At 48.5% G+C, this 19,560-nt stretch overlaps 1 protein-coding gene across 1 annotated transcript in view; it reads right to left on the bottom strand.

The window, feature by feature from the left end:
- Nucleotides 1-377: 377 nt before the first annotated feature.
- LOC149441015 (uncharacterized) overlaps nucleotides 378-19,560 on the bottom strand; it is a gene marked incomplete at its 3' end in the record, with an annotated part of 73,510 nt that continues 54,327 nt past the window's right edge. The window contains 2 exon segments of the mRNA XM_089657892.1: nucleotides 378-569; nucleotides 5,580-5,862. Of these exon segments, the coding sequence (XP_089514018.1) occupies nucleotides 378-569; nucleotides 5,580-5,862 (475 nt within the window).

The following is a 19,560-nucleotide window of genomic DNA, read 5'->3' as shown; positions in this document are numbered from 1 at the left end:
CCCAAGAAAAAAAAAAAACCCTCTCTAGCAATACACACCAAACTGAGCATGTGCATAGTGCCTCCACACAATATGTATTATCAGGAGATAAGAGGGGGACACTGATCCTGTCTTCTCTGATCCTCTCCTTCATTCCAAACAACACAATGCAGAGGATGAACCCCTTAGGTTCCACACTGAGTATAACAAGCATGCTTTCCTGCATCTACAGACTGATTGTACTGTTGGGGGTTTAGTAACACTTTAAGGATTGGTGTTCAGGGGTGCCCCCGGGTCTTTAAGGACCCTAACTAAATCCTTACTAAACACATCCGCGTTGTGAAATTTCCCGATTACACCAACAATAGACAGGGATCATAGAATTAAAGGAAAATTACCTGAAGGATGACAAAATTGCTTTATACTCTTCAGTTTCCTTACAATTTCCATTTTATCAGCTTTCTCTGTTTGTGATACGAGGAGGAGGTGGTTCCACCTTCCAATACTGGGCTGGTTCTGCAGGATCCGTGTCTTCTCCTGATCTCTGCTGTCCTGCAGATCATCGACCAGCACGATCACATTATCCATCCCTGGGCACAGAGGAGGAGAGCCGGCAATTATTATAGCTACATTGTAATGATCTATTTCATCATCTGTATTGTTGGAAGTATCTGTCCAATCAGCAATGTCCTTTCAATGACTCTCCTTATGTAAGATGTATGAATTGAATGGAAATGTCACCTCTAATGTCTTGTGTCTTAGAGGGACTATATAGAGGTCCTGTGTATATGTTGTTTCTTTATTATGAAAGGACCTTAAGAAAAGATAAAAACAGTTTTTGTTATGTAAATATGAAATATTATGTTTTCATAATTTGCTAAATAATATATTTAAATCTATATTTTGAAACTTTTGAAAAAAAAAAAAGACAAACAAAGGTAAACATGCAGTACATATGGATAATTAATTTATGGATATTATCCTTAAAGTGTTACTAAACCCCCAACAGTCCAATCAGTCTGTAGATGCAGTGAAGCATGCTTGTTATACTCACTGTGGAACCTAAGGGGTTAATACTCTGCGTTGTAAAAAGGCTGTTTGATCCTGTCTTCTCTGCCCCTCCTCTTGTTTAAATGTCTGCCCAATAAGACAGACTGAACCCATAGCCATTCTGTACATGCTCCGTTTAGTGTGCAGTGCTAGAGAGGTTTTTTGTTTTCTTGGGAGAGTGCATGTGATCAGCACAGGGCCAATCAGCACTGTCCAGACAGAGGTTGGGGGTTCTGCATCCTCCTAGTGTAGAAAGAAAACTCCTACAAGTTTTAACCAGTGCTCTGCTGAAGTCACAAGACTGCTCTAACTGCTGGTGAGAAAAAGTATTTAGCCGTTTATATTTACTAAAATAATTGTATTTTGATGTTCTGTGTACTGTGAGAGAGCGGATATAGTGAATGCAGGGTCCGGGGAGAGCGGATATAGTGAATGCAGGGTCCGAGGAGACCAGATATAGTGAATGCAGGGTCTGGGAGAGCGGATATAGTGAATGCAGGGTCCGGGGAGACCAGATATAGTGAATGCGGGGTCCGGGGAGAGCGGATATAGTGAATGCGGGGTCCGGGGAGAGCGGATATAGTGAATGCGGGGTCTGGGGAGAGCGGATATAGTGAATGCGGGGTCCGGGGAGAGCGGATATAATGAATGCAGGGTCCGGGGAGACCAGATATAGTGAATGCGGGGTCTGGGGAGAGTGGATATAATGAATGCAGGGTCCGAGGAGACCAGATATAGTGAATGCAGGGTCTGGGGAGAGCGGATATAGTGAATGCAGGGTCCGGGGAGACCAGATATAGTGAATGCGGGGTCTGGGGAGAGCGGATATAGTGAATGCGGGGTCCGGGGAGAGCGGATATAGTGAATGCAGGTCCGGGGAGAGCGGATATAGTGAATGCGGGGTCCAGGGAGAGCGGATATAGTGAATGTGGGGTCCGGGGAGAGCGGATATAGTGAATGCAGGGTCCGGGGAGAGCGGATATAGTGAATGCAGGGTCCGGGGAGAGCGGATATAGTGAATAAAGGGTCCGGGGAGAGCGGATATAGTGAATGCGGGGTCCGGGGAGAGCGGATATAGTGAATGCGGGGTCCAGGGAGAGCGGATATAGTGAATGCGGGGTCCGGGGAGAGCGGATATAGTGAATGCGGGGTCCGGGGAGAGTGGATATAGTGAATGCAGGGTCCGGGGTGAGTGGATATAGTGAATGCAGGGTCTGGAGTGAGTGGATATAGTGAATGCGGGGTCCGGGGAGAGCGGATATAATGAATGCAGGGTCTGGGGAGAGCGGATATAGTGAATGCAGGGTCCGGGGAGAGTGGATATAGTGAATGCAGGGTCCGGGGAGAGCGGATATTGTGAATGCAGGGTCCGGGGAGAGCGGATATAGTGAATGCGGGGTCCGGGGAGAGCAGATATAGTGAATGTGGGGTCCGGGGAGAGCAGATATACTGAATGCGGGGTCCGGGGAGAGCGGATATAGTGAATGCAGGGTCCGGGGAGAGCGGATATAGTGAATGCAGGGTTCAGGGTTTTAGCATCCTCCTAGTGTAGAAAGAAAACTCCTACAAGTTTTAACCAATGCTCTGCTGAAGTCACAAGACTGCTCTAACTGCTGGTGAGAAAAAGTATTTAGCCGTTTATATTTACTAAAATAATTGTATTTTGATGTTCTGTGTACTGTGAGAGAGCGAATATAGTGAATGCAGGGTCCGAGGAGACCAGATATAGTGAATGCAGGGTCTGGGGAGAGCGGATATAGTGAATGCAGGGTCCGGGGAGACCAGATATAGTGAATGCGGGGTCCGGGGAGAGCGGATATAGTGAATGCGGGGTCCGGGGAGAGCGGATACAGTGAATGCGGGGTCTGGGAAGACCAGATATAGTGAATGCGGGGTCTGGGGAGAGCGGATATAATGAATGCAGGGTCCGGGGAGACCAGATATAGTGAATGCGGGGTCTGGGGAGAGTGGATATAATGAATGCATGGTCCAGGGAGACCAGATATAGTGAATGCGAGGTCCGGGGAGAGCGGATATAATGAATGCAGGGTCCGGGTAGAGTGGATATAGTGAATGCGGGGTCTGGGGAGATCAGATATAATGAAAGCAGGGTCCGGGGAGAGGGGATATAGTGAATGCAGGGTCCGGGGAGAGCGGATATAGTGAATGCAGAGTCCAGGGAGAGCAGATATAGGGAATGCAGGGTCCGGGGAGAGCGGATATAGTGAATGCAGAGTCCAGGGAGAGCAGATATAGGGAATGCAGGGTCTGGGTAGAGTGGATATAGTGAATGCAGGGTTCAGGAGACCAGATATAGTGAATGCAGGGTCCGGGGAGACCGAATATAGTGAATGCAGGGTCCAGGGAGAGCAGATATAGTGAATGCGGGGTCCGGGGAGACCCGAATATAGTGAATGCAGGGTCTGGGGAGAGCGAATATAGTGAATGCAGGGTCCAGGGAGAGCGGATATGGTGAATGCAGGGTCCGGGGAGAGTGGATATAATGAATGCGGGGTCTGGGGAGACCGAATATAGTGAATGCGGGGTTCGGGGAGACTGGATATAGTGAATGCGGGGTCCGGGGAGAGCGGATATAGTGAATGCAGGGTCCGGGGAGAGCGGATATAGTGAATGCAGGGTCCGGGGAGACGGATATAGTGAATGCGGGGTCCGGGGAGAGCGGATATAGTGAATGCAGGGTCCGGGGAGAGCGGATATAGTGAATGCAGGGTCCGGGGAGAGCGGATATAGTGAATGCAGGGTCCGGGGAGAGCGGATATAGTGAATAAAGGGTCCGGGGAGAGCGGATATAGTGAATGCGGGGTCCGGGGAGAGCGGATATAGTGAATGCGGGGTCCAGGGAGAGCGGATATAGTGAATGCGGGGTCCGGGGAGAGCGGATATAGTGAATGCGGGGTCCGGGGAGAGTGGATATAGTGAATGCAGGGTCCGGGGTGAGTGGATATAGTGAATGCAGGGTCTGGAGTGAGTGGATATAGTGAATGCGGGGTCCAGGGAGAGCGGATATAATGAATGCAGGGTCTGGGGAGAGCGGATATAGTGAATGCAGGGTCCGGGGAGAGTGGATATAGTGAATGCAGGGTCCGGGGAGAGCGGATATTGTGAATGCAGGGTCCGGGGAGAGCGGATATAGTGAATGCGGGGTCCGGGGAGAGCAGATATAGTGAATGTGGGGTCCGGGGAGAGCAGATATACTGAATGCGGGGTCCGGGGAGAGCGGATATAGTGAATGCAGGGTCCGGGGAGAGCGGATATAGTGAATGCAGGGTTCAGGGTTTAGTAACACTTTAAGTATTTAAAAAAGTATATAAACAGTACAAAACTAGCTATCAATCATCTTTCAAAATTTGTAAACTTACAATAATATGATGTCCATGAGTTCAGTGTTGTGGATATTATCTAGGGCTTCACCGATATGTTTTTTTTTCCGGCGAGTACAAGTACTGGCACCTTTGACCTTTGTAGTGCGATAGGAGCATGCAATGTTTTGCATGGGCTCAAATCACACCGCAAAGGTATTGGTTTCAGGTATTGGGTACAAGCAGGGGCGGACTGACAAATCATGGGGCCCCTGGGCAATAGGGGATCATGGGGCCCCTGCAAGGGCGGACTGACCATTTGGAAACTCGGGCACTGCCCGAGGGCCTGGGGTCATTATGGGGCCCCATGAGATGCCCCTGGTACCTTTTTCATAGGCTTTTTTGAGTTTGGGCAAGGACACAGGGGCCCCATGATCTCTTATTTGCCCGAGGGCCCCATGAGTTGTCAGTCCGCCCCTGTGTCCTTGCTCAAACTCAAAAAAGCCTATGAAAAAGGTACCAGGGGCCTCTCATGGGGCCCCCTACTGACCCCGGGCCATCGGGCAGTGCCCGAATTTCCAAATGGTCAGCCCGCCCCTGGGTACAAGCACGACTACTTGTGTAAGTACTTGGTATCGGCACCGATATTGGTGTTGGCATCGGTGCAACCCTCATATTATCTGTAAGTATTATTTGTAGAGTATAGATTTTTATAAACAGCATAAAATTATCTGTAAGTCATGCTTAAAAAGGTGAAAACTTAAAACAATAATATAGTATATAATATTTGAAGTTAAATTGAAGAAGAGTTGGCCGTGACATGGTAGTCGGGAGGGACTGTGATACAGAACCGAATAGTAAAATATCCTAGCAAGTTCAAAGGAAGATTTAAAAAAAAAAAAATGTTTGGGGAAAGGAGAACAACTCTGCAAGTAGTCATGTTAAATTCCTGATGTTTTGGTGCATTTAACTGCAATTTTTTTTAGGTTGGTGGCAAGGTCTCTTTTAGAAGTCCTATACTCGAGCCAGTTACAGGCCTAGAAAGGTCTTCACTGTCTCGTGTAGGAAACGCCATGATTTCTGGCCTTAGATGTATGTGTACTGATGTTGTGATGATTGCTGTATATTGTGTGCGTATGTTCATTAGTAGCTCCTATCCAAGAAGGAGGACTGTCTGGTTACTCAGTTTGGCCATGTCCTATCCAACAATCAGTTTGCTGTATTCTGTACCAAGCATGCTCTTGAGATGTTCCAACTCTTCATCATACAGGGAGCTGGTGACATCTGTGATGTTGATTCTTCCTCTGTTCTTCGTGTGATACAGAATCCCAAATGTGCACTGAGACAAATCATTCACAAACTGTTGGAATCCATAGTTGGTGATGTGACAAGTTCTGACTTCCCGGATCGTCTTTCTGAAATATTCTGAGGTCAGGAGTTCCACCAGCCAAGAGTAATCATCGCTAGAAGATCTGGAGAAGATCCCAACAATGTGCCTCTGAGATGGTTCAATCTGACAGAAGATTTTTAAAAAAGGAAGATTAGTTGTATTATTTTGTACGTATTGATTCATAATTGAATGTGTGAAAATAAACATAAGTGAATAAAATTAGATGTTCAGTGAAGCTAATCTTACCTAGAACAATATGCTATACACTCACCGGCCACTTTATTAGGTCCGCCTGTTCAATTGCTTGGTAACACAAATTGCTATTCAGCCAATCACATGGCATCAACTCAATGCATTTAGGCATCTAGACGTGGTAAAGACGACTTGCTGAAGTTCAAACGGAGCATCAGAATGGAGAAGAAAAGGGATTTAAGTGACTTTGAATGTGGCATAGTTGTTGGAGCCAGACGGGCTGGTCTGAGTATTAAAAAAACTGCTGATCTACTGGGATTTTCACACAGAACCATCTCTAGGGTTTCCAGAGAATGGTCCGAAAAAGAGAAAATATCCAGTGAGCGGCAGTTGTGTGGAGGAAAATGCCTTGTTGAGGTCAGAGGTCAGAGGAGAATGGGCAGACTGGTTCAAGATGATAGAAAAGCAACAGTAACACAAATAACTACTCGTTACAGCCAAGGTATGCAGAATACAATCTCTGAATGCACAACATATCAAATCTTGAAGCATATGGGCTACAGCAGCAGAAGACCATACTGGGTGTCACTCCTGTCAGCTAAGAACAGGAAATGGAGGCTGCAATTCACACAGACTCACCAAAATTGGACAATAGAGGATTGGAAAAACATTGCCTGGTCTGATGAGTCTGGATTTCAGCTATGACATTCAGATGGTAGCGTCAGGATTTGGCAATAAACAACATGAAATTATGGATCCATTCTGCTTTGTATCAATGGTTCAGGCTGGTGGTGTCATGATATGGGGGATGTGTTGGCACACTTTAGGCCCCTTAGTACCAATAGCATCATTTAAATGCCACGGCCTTCCTGAGTATTGTTGCTGACCATGTCCATCCCTTTATGACTCCAGTGTCCCCATCTTCTGATGGCTCCTTCCAGCAGGATAATGCACCATGTCACAAAGCTCAAATCATCTCACACTGGTTTGAACATGACAATGAGATCACTGGACTCCAATGGCCTCCACAGTCATCAGATCTCAATCCAATAGAGCACCTTTGGGATGTGGTGGAACGGGAGATTCGCATCATGGATGTGCAGCCGACAAATCTGCAGCAAATGCGTGATGCCATCATGTCAATATGGATCAAAATTTATGAGGAATATTTCCATCACCTTGTTGAATCTTTGCCATGAAAGATGAAGGCAGTTTTGAAAGCAAAAGGGGGTCCACCCCGGTACTAGCTAGGTGGACCTAATAAAGTGGCCGGTGAGTGTATATCCCTTTTCATAATCAAATAGACTGAGCACCGCTGTATTTCATTACAAAGATTTGCAGGATGACAGCAATTACATTCTGACTTATGACTGCGTTGAGACTTCTATTAATATCTTATAAACCTATGTACAGGTCGTGCTGTCAAAGGACTTTGAAGAGCATCACACCCAGGGCTGGGGCAAGGGGTGGGCAGCAGGAGCAGCTGCCCTGGGCACAAAGAAGCAAGGGGGAAAAGAATAGATGCAGGGTGGTACACTCACTCTACCGCATGTGATAACAGTGGGGGTGCAGTTCTGGATCCTTGCCGCAGGCACTGGGCGACCCTGATCACATCCCCCTATGTAGTGCTTACCCCTAAAGGGGCTGCTGAGAGTATACCCAGGTCTCCCAATATAGTACAGAGGTCCCCAGTCACACAAGCGCAGTCCAACCCACACCAACAATTCAGGGTCAGTCTAGGGGATTTCTTTTTTAGTATTTATTGCCAAAGAGCTTTAATAGGAGAGAGTTTTAGGGACACAGGATACTCTAGAATGTTAATAGCATGTAATGGGAGGACAAACCTCTTACTAATCTTCTCTATAACAGCCTATTCTGGAGGTAACAGGATATGGCCAGTATATCTAGAATTCTATCAGAGCAGCCCCAGTCCATATAGTAGCTTCTGGGACATAATTCACTTCTGGCACTTGCACAACTAATAGTCCACAGCAAAGTCTTTGCTCACAATGTCCCAATAACTGTCTGCCACCCAGCATCCACAGGTAGATCCTTAAGATAAAAAAAAGATCCTCCTCCAGACCATGCCTTCCACCTAGGCCCAGACTGGGACAAAAAATAGGCCCAGGCATTTCAGACTGAGCAGTCCTGAGACTGGGAGCCCTTCCCTTGGAGCTAGGTGGTGGAACACCAGGGCACAGCCACAAGTGCAACCCTGGTGTCAGCAGTTTTTTTAAATTATTTTTTAACATTTTGTTTTACAATTTTATTTTTTAATACTTTTTACACATTTTTTAGGAGCCCTCTTGGGGGCTTTGGTGATATAACACACCTCTGACATCTCACCTTTGAGACAGAAAAAGGAGATTGAGGACACAGCCCTCAGTCTCCTTCTTTGCATCAATAGCTCTGCACAGAGCTTCCTGTTCATTCACAAACTGAAGTATAGTAAACATAGTTTGCTATGCCTCAGTTATGAATGGGCAAAGTCAGTGATCGGTATCAATCACTGATGGTCCATTTGGACAAGGAGGGGGCCAGTAAATGACATATTTACCAACCTCCTTACCCGCTCTCCATCCTGACAGGGAGGAGGGGGGGTAGAGAAGAGTACAAGGGGACCAATAAAAAGGACAGGGGCCCAGGGCCAGCAGGAAGAAGATGGATAGGAGGGGCGATGGGGCAGCATATAGAGGAACCAATCTGTCTCCTGCAGTCGCTGAATGCCTGCAGGAGGGTGAGGATGAGAAGCGGACATTCAGCTGTGGCAGGAGGGAAATGGACTGATCAATTCCACTATATGCCACCCCTGCAACCCCTCCTGTCCAGGCAGGCTTGGTCCCTTTTGGCAACTGCCCGGTGTGCCCCATGGCCTGTCTGGGCCTGCCTCCAGCAAATATAATCCTTTGGCAATCTTCAGAACATCACAAATAGAGATGAGCGGATCGAACATGGCGAAGTGGAATTCGTTTTGAAGATTGGGAAAAATTCGATTTGCGCCGAATCCGAAAATTAGCAAACTTCGGATGCACGAATCAAATTTTCCCAAAAATGGCGGCGACATGTGTGGCGACGGAGCGGGGATCTCTGGGAAGGCGCGCAGACAAGGCGCGCTGACCCATAATGCATTCATTCATGACATGTGATCGCATTAGCCAATCAGCAGCCAGCCAGCCAGCACTGTGTAATGGTGGAGCTATAAATCGCGGCCATCTTAGAATTCTCCATTAGCCTCCGGTCATTCAAGAGAGACAGACCTGTCTGTATTGAGGGACAGAGTTAGGGCCACAGAGACTTTAGGGCCACAGAATCGTTACTCAGGGACACAGAATCGTTACTTAGGGACACAGAATCGTTACTCAGGGACACAGAATTGTTACTCAGGGACACAGAATTGTTACTCAGGGACACAGAATCGTTACTCAGGGACAGACACAGAATCGTTACTCATGGACACAGAATCGTTACTTAGGGACACAGAATCGTTACTCAGGGACACAGGATTGTTACTCAGGGACACAGAATTGTTACTCAGGGACACAGAATCGTTACTCAGGGACAGACACAGAATTGTTACTCAGGGACACAGAATTTTTACTCAGGGACACAGAATCGTTACTCAGGGACACAGAATTGTTACTCAGGGACACAGAATCGTTACTCAGGGTCACAGAATTGTTACTCAGGGACACAGAATTGTTACTGAGGGACACAGAATCGTTACTCAGGGACACAGAATCGTTACTCAGGGACACAGATTAGTTACTCAGGGACACAGAATTGTTACTCAGGGACACAGAATTGTTACTCAGGGACACAGAATCGTTACTCAGGGACACAGAATCGTTACTCAGGGACACAGAATTGTTACTGAGGGACACAGAATCGTTACTCAGGGACACAGAATCGTTACTCAGGGACACAGAATTGTTACTCAGGGACACAGAATCGTTACTCAGGGACACAGAATCGTTACTGAGGGACACAGAATTGTTACTCAGGGACACAGAATCGTTACTCAGGGACACAGAATCGTTACTGAGGGACACAGAATCGTTACTCAGGGACACAGAATTGTTACTCAGGGACACAGAATTGTTACTCAGGGACACAGAATCGTTACTGAGGGACACAGAATCGTTACTGAAGGACACAGAATCGTTACTCAGGGACACAGAATCGTTACTCAGGGACACATAATTGTTACTCAGGGACACAGAATTGTTACTCAGGGACACAGAATTGTTACTCAGGGACACAGAATCGTTACTGAGGGGCACAGAATCGTTACTGAGGGACACAGAATCGTTACTCAGGGACACAGAATCGTTACTCAGGGACACAGAATTGTTACTCAGGGACACAGAATCGTTACGTTATTTTTGGGGTGCTTATTGAATTAAAGATTATGTCAGACAACACGCAGAGGAGTGGCAGAGGAGGCAATGTTTTAGGAGCGAGCAGACGTGGCAGCAGAGGAAGGGGTCGAGGCAGCACTAGTCGCAGCCAGAGGCCAGTGCTCCCGGTGTCATCCAGCGGTCGTGTCTCCACCGACAACCCTGCCATCATCGATTGGTTGGCTCGGTCGTCTTCCTCTTCCCAGGTCACCTCTGACACCTACAGCCAACGGTCGGTGGGTACGTCAGACACAACCGTTAGTTGGCATGGCCCAGGAGCAAGCCCACTGAAATCACGTGTCCTCTACCTGCCCCTGTCCTTTGGTGTTCCCTCACCAAGCGAAGTATCGCATGCTGTGGGCTCAGCCCCACTGTACAGTGAGGAAGAGCTAACAGAGGGTGGTCAGGAACGGGGGGAGACATCCGCCTCTTCAGCAGCCAGGCGAAGAAGTACTGGCGAGGAGAGTGGCTCGGTAGCCGGTCTAGAGACAGGTCTGTCTCCTGACCCACACGCAGCCGAGGGGGCTAGTAGTGAGGCGGAGACCCTAATTGATGATGATGAGGCTGATCGCACTTGGCAGCCTTGTCGTCATCAGGCTATTGCTTCCGCATCATCAGGAGAAGAGGGTGCCAGCTTGGCAGCGAGCAAAACAGTCGGTGGGTTGCCCAGGAGGCAGCAGGGTCGCAGCAGTGTCAGTGGAGGCAAACAGCCACGGAGTAGAGCACCAGCTCCACTGCAGCCTACCACCACGGCCAGTAGTGGTGCCGGTGTGCACGGAGGAAGTAGCAGTCTGCCAGTGAGGAGTAGCGGGGGCAAAGTTTCCTACTCGGCGGTGTGGCAATTTTTCATCAAGCCGCCCGAGGAAGTAAACGTAGCCGTATGTCGACTATGTGGCCAGAAAGTCAAGCGTGGCCAGGGGGCCCATGTTGGGACTACAGCGTTGCGTCAGCATATGCAGCGTCGCCATTCGGTGGCCTGGGAAAACCGTGATAAAGATACGGCGGTTCTGCCTTCCCCAGCCCCCGCTCCATCACCCGCTCCGTTACTTGCTCCGTCACCCGACGTCAATCGCCCTCTATCAGCCAGTCAAGGCTCCAACACCTCTGCTGAGGGGAGTTGTCGCTCGTTGGCATCTTCCGCTTGTTCAGATGCTCCTTCTCCTGCTACTCCTCTTCACGGATTCCGTCAGCAGTCTTTCTTGGAATCCGTTTCCAAGAGACAACAGTTTGCGAGCACGCACCCGACGGTGCAGAAGCTGAATGTCCTCCTGTCCAAGTTGCTGGTGCTGCAGTCCCTCCCTTTCCAAGTGGTGGACTCAGCACCTTTCCGAGAAATGATGGCTTGTGCCGCGCCGCGGTGGAGAGTGCCAAGCCGGGATTTCTTCGCCAAAAAGGCAGTGCCAGCCCTGCATTCACATGTAGAAGAGATGGTGGGCCAGTCTTTGAGCATGTCGGTCTCTGCCAAAGTGCACGGCAGCGCCGACGTGTGGAGCTGTAACTACGGTCAGGGACAGTACATGTCATTTACGGCACACTGAGTGAACGTGGTGCCGGCACAGCCGCACCAGCAACTTGGACAGGTCACGACGCTTTTGCCTCCACGTTTGCACGTCCTTGGTCCAGCAAACATGTCCGCCTCTACCACCTCTTCTTCCGCCGTGTCCTCAACCGCCACCCCCGTGCCAAGTCCCATTACCCGACCGGCATATCACATGTGCAGGGCGCAACGGTGTCACGCTGTGCTGCACCTGCTATGCCTTGGCGAACGTAGTCACACAGGGGAGGAACTTCTGAGTGTAATGAACAGAGAAATCGACAGATGGTTGTCTCCGCGCAAACTGAAAATCGGAACCATGTTGACCGACAACGGAAAGAACATGGTGTCTGCTCTGCGTCAAGGAAGGTTGTGCCATGCGCCATGCATGGCTCACGTGTTCAATCTGGTTGTCAAGCGGTTCCTAAAATCCACCATCCCACTGCAAGACATCCTTAAAATGTCACGTAAACTTTGCATGCATTTCAGCCATTCCTACACCGCAAAGCACACCCTCCTTGAGCTGCAGTGGCAGAACGGAATTCCACAGCATCGCCTGATCTGCGACGTTGCAACAAGGTGGAATTCAATCCTACACATGTTAGACCGCCTTTACGAACAGCGAAAGGCCATCACCGATATCCTGATGTTACAAGCGGATAAAGGTACTCCCCTGTGTAACTTCGATGTCAGCCATTGGCAGCTCATGCGTGACACCTGACGCTTGCTCAGGCCCTTTGAGGAGGCCACGCTATTCGTGAGTCGGCAGGACTATGGGATGAACGACGTCATTCCTCTGTTGCACGTCCTGGAACAAATGCTGTTAACAATGGCTGGTCAGGGTGCGGTAGACGTGGCGCACAGATCTCAATGCCACATGACCCCTGTGGGGGCAGGACAGGAAGAAGAGGAGGAGGTAGAGGAGGACATTGGTGCTCAGGAATTATTGAGTGAAATGGGTGGTTTTTCCACTCAGCGGACAGGAGTGGAGGAGCAGGAGCATCTGGTAGAGGAGGAGGAGGAGACAGAGGACCCAGACGCACCGTGGCAGTATGCTGTGGAGATGGAGGCAGGGAGTCCCTCACATTCCTTGGCACAAATGGCCCATAGCATGCTCGGTTGCTTGCATAGCGACAGCCGAATAATAACCATCAGACAGAGGGATGACTTTTGGCTGTCCACCTTGTTGGACCCTCGCTACCGTTCAAAAATGGTGGCCTTTTTCACACCTGCTGAGAGGGAGGCCAAAATAACGTACTATAAAAACCACCTATGTAGTCAGTTGGTCTCTGCCTTTCTGCGCCAACGTCCATCCTCAGACACTGTGGGCCCTGTGCGCTCGCGTTCCGCTGCCATGGCAGCAGGGGAGGGGTGGGGTGGTAGGAGCAGTGGCAGCTCCACCAGCAGCGGCTGCCTCAGTCTGCAGTCGATGATGAGTAGCTTTCTTCACCAGCGCAGTGAGGAAACTACTATCCAGCCGCAGCAGCAGCAGCAGCAGCATCAGGTGGACCTGGAGCAGGACCTCAAACAACAGGCTTGGGCCTACTTGGACAGCACCCTGCCAACCGAGGTAGACAATCCCCTTGACTACTGGGCAACGAAACTTGACCTTTGGCCCCAACTAGCTGAATTTGCCCTTGAAAGGCTGTCATGCCCGGCCAGTAGCGTGGCATTGGAGCGCGTGTTTAGTGCGGCAGGAGGTATTGTAACTCCGCGGAGGACACGACTGTCCACCCAAAGTGTGGAGAGACTCACGTTTGTGAAAATGAATCAGGCGTGGATTAGTCTGGATTTCAAACCACCAGTTCCTGACACAACTGACTAAATCCGCCATGAATCATGCCCCAAACATGTTATTAGGGACAAATGGAAGACCTCCACCTGATCCGTACATTTGTATATATATTTTATTGAGAGGCTGCTGGTCGGCCGACTCATTTTTTGCATATTTTTAATGACTTATACAGTAGGTCGGGCCCCTCATGAATTGGGGTTTTTAAATTAGTTATACTTCGCTGGACGACTGTCACATGAATTTAAACTTTTTAATTATTTATAGTCGACCAGTTCCAGACCGATGGAATAGCAATTTTTTTAAATATTTATTTGACACGTGTTGTCCATCTCATCAATGAGGTGGACTGTTTATTTATTGGCCACGGTTTGGCCCCCTCCTGTTTCTTACATTGTTAACTTGTTGTATCGGTCACGGTTTGGCCACATGTTTGTTTGTTATGTTAAGATTTTCTGTAATGTACACAGTTACGCTTGACTTGTCGACTTTCCACAATCTACTAAGGTATAGCATCGCATCAAAGTTTTTTTTTTGGTCTAAACCATTTCTTATAATGTCAATTTGTAGGATACGCCGCTGTAAGGCAACCTACTTTTTTGTCACTGTGTAGACATCTATTTATAGGCCGATGTTTGGCCAGAAAGATATATTTAGTAATAACCTAGCCGTTCAAGCCGCTCACTGAACACCTCGGGAATTGCTTTGTATATCTGTCGCCTTAGGGGCCGCTGTCTGGCGACATAATTTTTTGTCACTGTGTAGACATCTATTTATAGGCCGATGTTTGGCCACAAAAATATATTTAGTAATAACCTAGCCGTTCAGGCCGCTCCCTGAACACCTCGGGAATTGCTTTGTATATCTGTCGCCTTAGAGGCCGCTGTCTGAACAGCTCATGAATTGCTTTCTATATGTGTTGCCTTTGAGGCCGCTGGCTGGACAGCTGATGAATTGATTTGTATATATGTACTTATTGTCCGCTGTCCGGACAGCTCATGAATTACTTTTTGTATATAGCCTTCCAAACCACTCTCAGAATAAGTCATGATATTCATGCTGTGTATAGCCTTATAGGCCAATGGTCAATCAAGTCATGATTGTTATAGTGTGTATAGCCTTATAGGCCGCTGTCTTTACAACTTTATAATTCCATGCAGTATATAGCCCTATCGGCCACTTTCTGGCATCCAGTTGCTGTAGCCCCTATCACCACACTGTGCCACGGGCCCCTTTACCGCCTTCTCATACTGCTGCCAGATCCATCCTCTGCCATGTGCCTCTGTCGTCTGCTCACGCTGCTGGGTTCCAGTTTTAAACCTAGGCCTGTGTATGGCTTCCGAATACTGCTGCCTCCACCGCCACCCTGCGCCATGTGCCTCTGTCGTCTGCTCACGCTGCTGATGGCTTCCGCTTTTTAAACTAGTCCTGTGTATGTCTTCCGAATACTGCTGCCTCCACCGCCACCCTGCGCCATGTGCCACTTTCGGGTCTCCTCACACTGCTGCCAGGTCCATACTGATTCATGGCCCCCTGTACCGGCTCCTCATGAACGTGGTTCAGCGGGTTTGCATCACTTAACGGCAAATCGTTGACAAACGCTGGGACGTTCAGTGTTGTGCGCATTAAGCCAGACACCAAAGGGCAGCACAGACCTGTTATTACTCGCTCAAGCATGGCTGAACAAAACCAGTCTCTACCACAAATTGGACCCAGACCTGCCCAGGGTCTCGTAACTAGATTGCACGGAGGAGTAGAGTCCGTTATCGGAATTAAATAGACAAAACGCCACACCAAAAAGAGTGGCCATTTCCAACACTTATTCCAGAAAGAGGAACAACCCGTTTCATATACGGCCCGTAGACGTTTCACGTCTGCCACATTCAGTCGATTTAAGACGCAAGCTCCACTTCCTGTGGTCTCTGACCGTCGATATACCTTTAAGTGTCAGCTTTGAAGCTATATTCCCTCCGGAGCACTGACACTGGTGCCCTTCTGTCAACATGCCTTTAAGTTTCAGTTTTCAACCATATTCCCCACAGAAGCCAAACTCTTGGGTATCCCAGAAGCTGCTCAGCGGGTCAGGGCAATAAAGCTCCCGGTTCGCAGGTTGTTCCGTCTTATGGATGGAAGTACGACAGTATATGATCTTCTTCGCACCCACGGCATTACCTCATAGAATCTCTGCATTGCATCTGCAATCACAACGCTGACTTCCCGGATCGCCACTCAGCCGTTGGACTCTTGATAGTCGTCTCCCCACACTGCTGCTGGGGGGACTTTTTAACCTAGGCCTGTGTATGGCCTTCAATTGAAGCTGCTTCCGCTCCGCCACTCTGCCATTGGACTCTTGATAGTCGTCTCCCCACGCTGCTGCTGGGGGGACTTTTTAACCTAGGCCTGTGTATGGCCTTCAATTGAAGCTGCTTCTGCTCCGCCACTCTGCCATTGGACTCTTGATAGTCGTCTCCCCACACTGCTGCTGGGGGGACTTTTTAACATAGGCCTCTGTATGGCCTTCAATTTAAGCTGCTTACGCTTCGCCACTCTGCCATGGGCCCCTGTACCGCCTCCTCTTGCTGCTGCCAGGTCCAGAGTGTGTCATGGGTCCCTGTACGGCCTCCCATTGCTGCTGTCTTCATCGCCAGACTCTGCCATGTGCCACTTTCAGGTCTCCTTACACTGTTGGTGGGTTCCATTTTGTGATAGGGTGCTGTATGGCCTTCCATTGCTGCTGCCTCCACCGCCACCCTGCGCCATGTGCCTCTGTCGTCTGCTCACGCTGCTGACGGCTTCCGCTTTTTAACCGAGGCCTGTGTTTGGCTTCCGAATACTGCTGCATCCACCGCCACCCTGCGCCATGTGTCTCTGTCGTCTGCTCACGCTGCTGACGGCTTCCGCTTTTTAACCTAGGCCTGTGTATGTCTTCCGAATACTGCTGCCTCCACCGCCACCCTGCACCATGTGCCACTTTCGGGTCTCCTCACACTGCTGCCAGGTCCATACTGATTCATGGCCCCCTGTACCGGCTCCTCATGAACGTGGTTCAGCGGGTTTGCATCACTTAACGGCAAATCGTTGACAAACGCTGGGACGTTCAGTGTTGTGCGCATTAAGCCAGACACCAAAGGGCAGCACAGACCTGTTATTACTCGCTCAAGCATGGCTGAACAAAACCAGTCTCTACCACAAATTGGACCCAGACCTGCCCAGGGTAGACACCAAGTAGATTGCACGGAGGAGTAGAGTTCGTTATTGGAATTAACTGTGAGGGACTTTTAAACCTAGGCCTGTGTATGGCCTTCAATTGAAGCTGCTTCTGCTCCGCCACTTTGCCATTGGACTCTTGATAGTCGTCTCCCCACGCTGCTGCTGGGGGGACTTTTTAACATAGGCCTCTGTATGGCCTTTAATTTTAGCTGCTTACGCTCCGCCACTCTGCCATGGGCCCCTGTACCGCCTCCTCATGCTGCTGCCAGGCCCGTAATCTGCCATGGGCCCCCGTACCGACTCCTCATGCTGCTGCCAGGCCCGTAATCTGTCATGGGCCCCTGTACCGCCTCCTCATGCTGCTGCCAGGTCCAGAGTGTGTCATGGGTCCCTGTACGGCCTCCCATTGCTGCTGTCTCCATCGCCACACTCTGCCATGTGCCACTTTCAGGTCTCCTCACACTGCTGGTGGGTTCCATTTTGTCATAGGGTGCTGTATGGCCTCCCATTGCTGCTGCCTCCACCGCCACACTGTGGCTCCACACTCTGGTTTTGGCCCCGTGACTGCCCAAATGAGTAAAGTGTGCGGTGATTCTAAGATCGACGGCACTCATCTGCATGTCATACTGACTGACAGTATTATTTCTCTTCCCCAGCAGACTCCAAGGGCATTTAAATTAAAGGTACAGTGTTCTGCACTAATATAAAGGCTCTCTGAAGCCTAGAAACACCCTTTTATAAGTTAAATTCGCAGCGAATATATTCGGCTCAAAGCAAATTTTTTCGGCGAATTCGGCGAATCAGCCGAACCGAATTTTTGAATAATTCGCTCATCTCTAGTGGTGGTGTATAGAGCCAAAAATGTTAGAATTGCGTTGATGTCCCAATATTTATGGACCTGACTGTATATTGTACATTCACATCAGTCCCTAACCCTCAAGGGGCGAACAATCTAAGGTCCCTAACTCACATTCATACATACACTAGGGTCAATTTAGATAGGAGCCAGCATGTCTTTGGAGTGTGGGAGGAAACTGGAGTACCTGGAGGAAACCCACACAGGCACAGGGAGAACATGCAAACTCCAGGCAGGTGGTGCCATGGTTGGGATTTGAACCAAGGACCCGAGTACTTCCAGGCAGAAGTGCTAACCATTTAGCCTCTGTATGATACATTTGCCATAAATCAGCCCTGCCAACAGACACAGCAATAATCACATTATTAGGATGATAACTTTGATATCATATAGGTAACATTCAGCTACATGCCATTCAGTATCAGTATCTATTGCCGAGCAGTCATACCTCTCTTCCCGCCATGACACCGCTCTTCATACCGTCCAGAATGTGGAAAACGGTGACAACTCTCCAGTTCACTTTTGTGACCACAGCTTTGATGTTTCTTTGGTCAGATGTGTTCAGGCTACCTAGGGTAAGTGACAGGTCCTGGAATCCAGCTTGTGGGCACTTGTTTCCAAGCCTTCCTGCAGGTATTGAAGTAAATGCATTCCCTTGTGCAGTTAGTGCTGCAAGACATTGTACTTTGTAATGTTTTATTATCCTTTTTACAATCCTGGCTCATTTTCTTACACTGCTCTCCTTCCTTATAACCTCAGATGTGACCTTTGTTCCGGTTTTATTTTTCATTAACTAGAATGTGTTACATTTCTAAAACGTCCTGATTTTATTCCAATGTAGAAAGAAGAGCACGACACGCTTCAGGTTTTACAATGATTCGTCAGGGTTGTAAGAGTTAGAATACAAGTTTTGAATAAATACTGTATGGGTTGTGTAAATAATATTAACATTGTAAAAAAATATACATTTTCTTTTAAATATATGTAAATAAAAGCACTGTGTAATAAAAGAAGGGGACAACACAAACATTTAGGTCATGGTGAGGTGGTATGAAAGGACCAAAAAGCCCACTTCTGAAATGCTATGAGATAAAGCACTACCCTTATAATATACAGTATCTCCCCGCAGTGAGTCCACCCCTCCCCCAGACTGTATACAATATATATATATATATATACAGTATCTCCCAGCAGTGAGTCCACCCCTCACATTTTTGTAAATATGATAGTCAGTGTATAGCTTGTATAACATGTGAATTTGCTGTACACTCAAAATATCTCAGCACACCGCCATTAATGTCTAAACCGCTGGCAACAAAAGTGAGTCCACCCCTAAGTGACAAGGTCCAAATTGGGCCCAAAGTGGTAATATTTTGTATGGCCGCCATTATTTTCCAGCACTGCCTTAACCCTCTTGGGCATGGAGGTCACCAGAGCTTCACAGGTTGCCACTGGAGGCCTCTTCCACTCCTCCATGACAACATCACAGAGCTGGTGGATGTTAGAGACCTTGCGCTCCTCCACCTTCTGTTTGAGGATGCCCCACAGATGCTCAATAGGGTTTAGGTCTGGAGACATGTTTGGGAGATACTGTATATATATATATTCATACTGGTGCTTCTAACGTCAGCTGGTTCTATTACTACCTTTTGTACCACCAGCCCCTCCCTCCTAGATTGTAAGCTCCCAGGATCAGGGCCCTCCTAACCCTCTTGTATTGAACTGTATTGTTGCTGTATTGTCTCCCGTTATATTGTCAAGCGCTGAGCAAACTGTTGGTGCCATAAATCCTGTATAATAATAATAATTAAGCTTTGACAATAAAACCTGAAAGCTGATT

This window comes from Staurois parvus, unplaced genomic scaffold, assembly GCF_062004578.1.
Source record: "Staurois parvus isolate SC_StPar_1 unplaced genomic scaffold, SC_StPar_1.0 ptg001037l, whole genome shotgun sequence".
Classification (NCBI taxonomy): domain Eukaryota; kingdom Metazoa; phylum Chordata; class Amphibia; order Anura; family Ranidae; genus Staurois; species Staurois parvus.
The sequence above is the reverse complement of the archived record's forward strand: the minus strand, read 5'-3'. Positions and strand labels throughout refer to the sequence as shown.